At 45.8% G+C, this 3,805-nt stretch overlaps 1 protein-coding gene across 1 annotated transcript; it reads right to left on the bottom strand.

The window, feature by feature from the left end:
• Positions 1-2,349, bottom strand: LOC21394640. The gene has a single exon (XM_010096504.2). It carries the CDS (start codon positions 2,256-2,258, stop codon positions 531-533), a length of 1,728 nt encoding a protein of 575 aa, XP_010094806.1. The 5' UTR covers positions 2,259-2,349; the 3' UTR covers positions 1-530.
• Between the last annotated feature and the right edge of the window lie 1,456 nt (positions 2,350-3,805).

The raw sequence follows: 3,805 nt of genomic DNA, 5'->3' as shown, positions 1-3,805 counted from the left end.
CTGAGGTCTATCATACTTACACTACCCTTCCCCTACAAACTAAAATTTAGTCTCATTTGCCAAAAGGTCACTTATTAGGCACCCTTTGCAGTAAGCTGTTTACCACGCACATTAGACATAAACTTAACCAAGTCTGGTCTCATGTCAAATGGAGCACCCAGCAGAACACAATGGTGATGAAACCACCAGAGAATAAGCTATTAGATAAGAGCAATTTCAAGTTTTAGAAGACAAGGTTCCATCATAATGATCTAGATAACCAGACTCCAAGAATCAAAGACCATGCCTTCTAGGACATCATAACCTAACGTAGTACAACAAATGTCCTCTAGAAAGCTACAAAATACATTTATCATGTCTGCCGGATTCTAAGTAGCCAAGTGAGAGCCATTAGTGATAATACAAAAAGAGGCTCAACACACATCTGGTACTATAGTGCATGCAAAAGGAGTGAAAGAGAAAAAAGGAACAACATCCAATTACAACTGCTACATGATCAATGACAAGAGAAAGAGTCTTGTCTTACTTTACTAAGTAGCCTTAACTTTGTCATCCCCAACAACATTTAGTATTGGCAAACTACTTAGAAACTCATCAAGACCCTCAAAAAACCCAATCCCTTCAATATTATCCTCCTCCCCATTCCCCGCCCCGTTTCCCTTATTCATCCCCGGCCCCGCCGCTGCCGGCTCCTCGACATCATTGCTAAACTCCACATTCAAATCCAATTTCCCCCACTCTGCCGCCCCTTTCTTCTTCCCGCCACTCGCCACCGCCTTCGCCTTCCTACTCATATCCCCTTTCGATGGGCCCTTCGACGCCGCCGCCCCATCTAAATTATCACCACCACCTGCATTGTTAACATGACCTCCTCCACTCTGACTTGACCTTGTCACCCTCTCCGTCGTCGTTGTCGTCGCCGCCTTGGTGGTTTTTGCCGTATAACTTTTCCCCTTCGAGGTTCTCGCCTTCTTGGTACTTCTCCTACTAATCCGCCAATCGCAATCGGACTCATCGCTCTCGTCCGAAATCTCCACAAAAACGTCATCGTCCCTGTAAATAAACCGGGGAGAACTTGGGCCGTCGTTTCTCTTCCCCTTCCCTCCACCGCCTTTCGTCCCCTGGTCTTGTATCGGGCAAGCGAACATCGGCGAAAACGGCGTCCAACCGCCCGAATTCTTACCATTCCGCGGAAACCCTCCCAAAGGGAAAAACCCCCAACAGCAGAAGTAGTAAGTCTCCTCCTTCCCACTCAACGGCGGCGACGGTATCACCGCCGCATGGAACGCCCTCTTGCATTTCTGACACCGCAGCACGCAATCTTCGTACACCTTGGGGTACTCGTAGAGAATGTAGCAGTACGGACAAGCGGTCCAGAAACTCTCACCGTCATGCTCAACCTGCCCACTCGTCCGAGTCGACGTATCGGCCGCACGAGATATCAGAATCGACTCAGCGGGCCGAGTTTGCGGGGTGGTTTTCTCAGGAGTTTGCCTTGGCGGAGTTGACTCAATCGGCCGAGCCGACCGCGTTGACTCGGCTACATTATTGAGATTTGGCCTCTCCTCGTTAATTTCCTTACTTCTAGGGCTATTCCTCCCCGTTTGTTGTTGCTGCTGTGGCAGCGGTTGAAATTGCGGCGGTTGTGGAAATTGTTGCTGTTGATGTTGCTGTTGCTGTTGCTGCTGCTGTGGCGGCGGTGTCGGTGTCGGCGGAAAATGAATCTGGTTCTGGTTCAGATTCTGATTCAGATTCTGATTCTGCTGAATATAATGCTGATTCCTCTGGAGAAATTGCCGCTCGTGCAGTTGAGTGGAGCCAGCCCCAAATTCGAACCTGGCGAACATGTTGAGCTCATTGTCGTAGAAGACCTTTTTGGAGGGATTGGAGAGGACGGACCAGGCCTCGGTGATAAGGCGGAAGGCGTCGTCGGAGTGGGGGAGGCGATTGCGGTGGGGGTTGAGGAGGAGGGCGAGACGGCGGTACTGAGTGGCGACGAGCTCGAGGTTGTTGGTGTAGCGGGGGAGCTGGAGGATGGCGTACCAGTCAGGCTGGTTGTTGATCCGGAGTTCGCCGGCGAGAAGAGTGTCGGCGACGGCCACGACGTCGTCGGCGGCGGAGGAATCGAGGAGGCGAGGGTACGCCTCGCGGACGCGGATCGCAAAGCTCTTTGCGCCGAGGAGGTCGCGCGCGGCGAGAAGCTTCTCCGCCGTGCCAAGCCACCGCTTCGCCTCTTCGCTTGCGATGTTTCTATCCATTGTTTTTGTTGTTGATGATGATGAGAATAAAGGTTCTCTCTCTCTCCCTCTTCTCTGGTTTTAGTTTGGGGTTAGGACAGAAGTGAGAGAGAGAGAGAGAGATGGGGGTGAGTGATGGGTGGATGGGGGTTTGGCAAATTGACGAAAGAGGACACCTCGGGGTGTGTGTTGGGAATTGTGTTTGGAGGGTAGTATGGGGAATTGGAGAGAGATTTGTGTCTGAGGAATCTTACAGTGAACAAATGTGATCGAAGTTTTTGTACTCTAACTGCTAGGAAGTGTGATCAGTTTACTCACTTAAGTGGCTTTCATACTTTGATGGGGGCCTTTGTTAGCCAGCCGTAATTAGCAGTGCTGAAATTTTGGACCGGCTATCTGTAATCACTAAAAAGTTTAAATTTTTACTTGATGATTGAATCTGAACTGTTTAAAAATTTAGGCTACCCGACTCGACCTGAAAATTGTCCATTGACGGGTTTCGGGCAGGGGATGCCTGCCCGTGCCCGGTTAGACTGCCCGATGCCCGACCGGCTGCCCGAATTTCATTTTTTTTATATTATATTTTTATGTTGTATAAGTATTTGTATAATTACAATGTGTATATTACAATTTGAAATTTAAAATGAACACACGAACTATATAAAAAAAATTACTTCTTCATTGATTTTTAAATTTATAATTTATGATTGTCTCGTTAAAAACCTTACAAAGAAAATCATTGATTTTTAAATTTGTAATTTATGATTGTCTCGTTAAAAACCTTACAAAGAAAATCCCAATTGGGATAAAAACTTAGTAAAGAAAAAAGAGTGCAATCATTGTGGGACGAATTATAAATTTGACGAACTTACAAAATCTATACAAGATTACAATAAAATAAACACTATACAAATTAGAAATTACAAAGTAAATAAATATTTACAAATTAGAATAATAAAATTTAATTTGAAGCAGAATGATCGTCTTGAAAATTAAAAGTTAATATATTAAATTCTTCGATCCATTCTTGGTTTGCCGGTGAGATTGTATCGTGTAAGCGTTGGTCGGAACAGTCCCAATCCTTGATGCACACCAAAGCTTTAACAATATCCTGCTGCAATGCGTTTCTCCATTCTTCAAGTATTCGGCTGGTTGTACTGAATGCTTGTTCGGCTGCAATAGTGGAGACCGGGATCGAAAAAATATCCATTGCCAGTCGTGTTAGGATCGGCCAAGTTAATGCTCGTGCCCTCCACCACTCAACCAAATCAAACATTTCACTACTGTCTATAACTAAGCTTTCACTCAGGTACGCCATTAACTCGTTGAATCTGCCGCCACCTCTTGATGAAGATCCACTTCCACTCCCAAATTCTTCTTGAGCTTGACTCGTTGTCGTCGTCTTCTTCTTCTTCTTCTTAGACAACCTGAAAACATTCAAGAATGAATGCGGATTGTCGTCTCGTTGTTGCGGTTGTTCAACACGAGGTGTGTTTCTAAACCTACTTTCGTAAGAGATATATAGAGAATATATTTTTTCCTTTATAATAGGAATAGTGTCAGTAGTG

Source organism: Morus notabilis, unplaced genomic scaffold, assembly GCF_000414095.1.
Source record: "Morus notabilis unplaced genomic scaffold, ASM41409v2 Scaffold651, whole genome shotgun sequence".
NCBI lineage: Eukaryota > Viridiplantae > Streptophyta > Magnoliopsida > Rosales > Moraceae > Morus > Morus notabilis.
The sequence above is the reverse complement of the archived record's forward strand: the minus strand, read 5'-3'. Positions and strand labels throughout refer to the sequence as shown.

Coding starts and splice junctions, on each gene's coding strand:
- LOC21394640 (XM_010096504.2), bottom strand. CDS start 2,258: ATGGATAGAAACATCGCAAGCGAAGAGGCGAAGCGGTGGCTTGGCACG.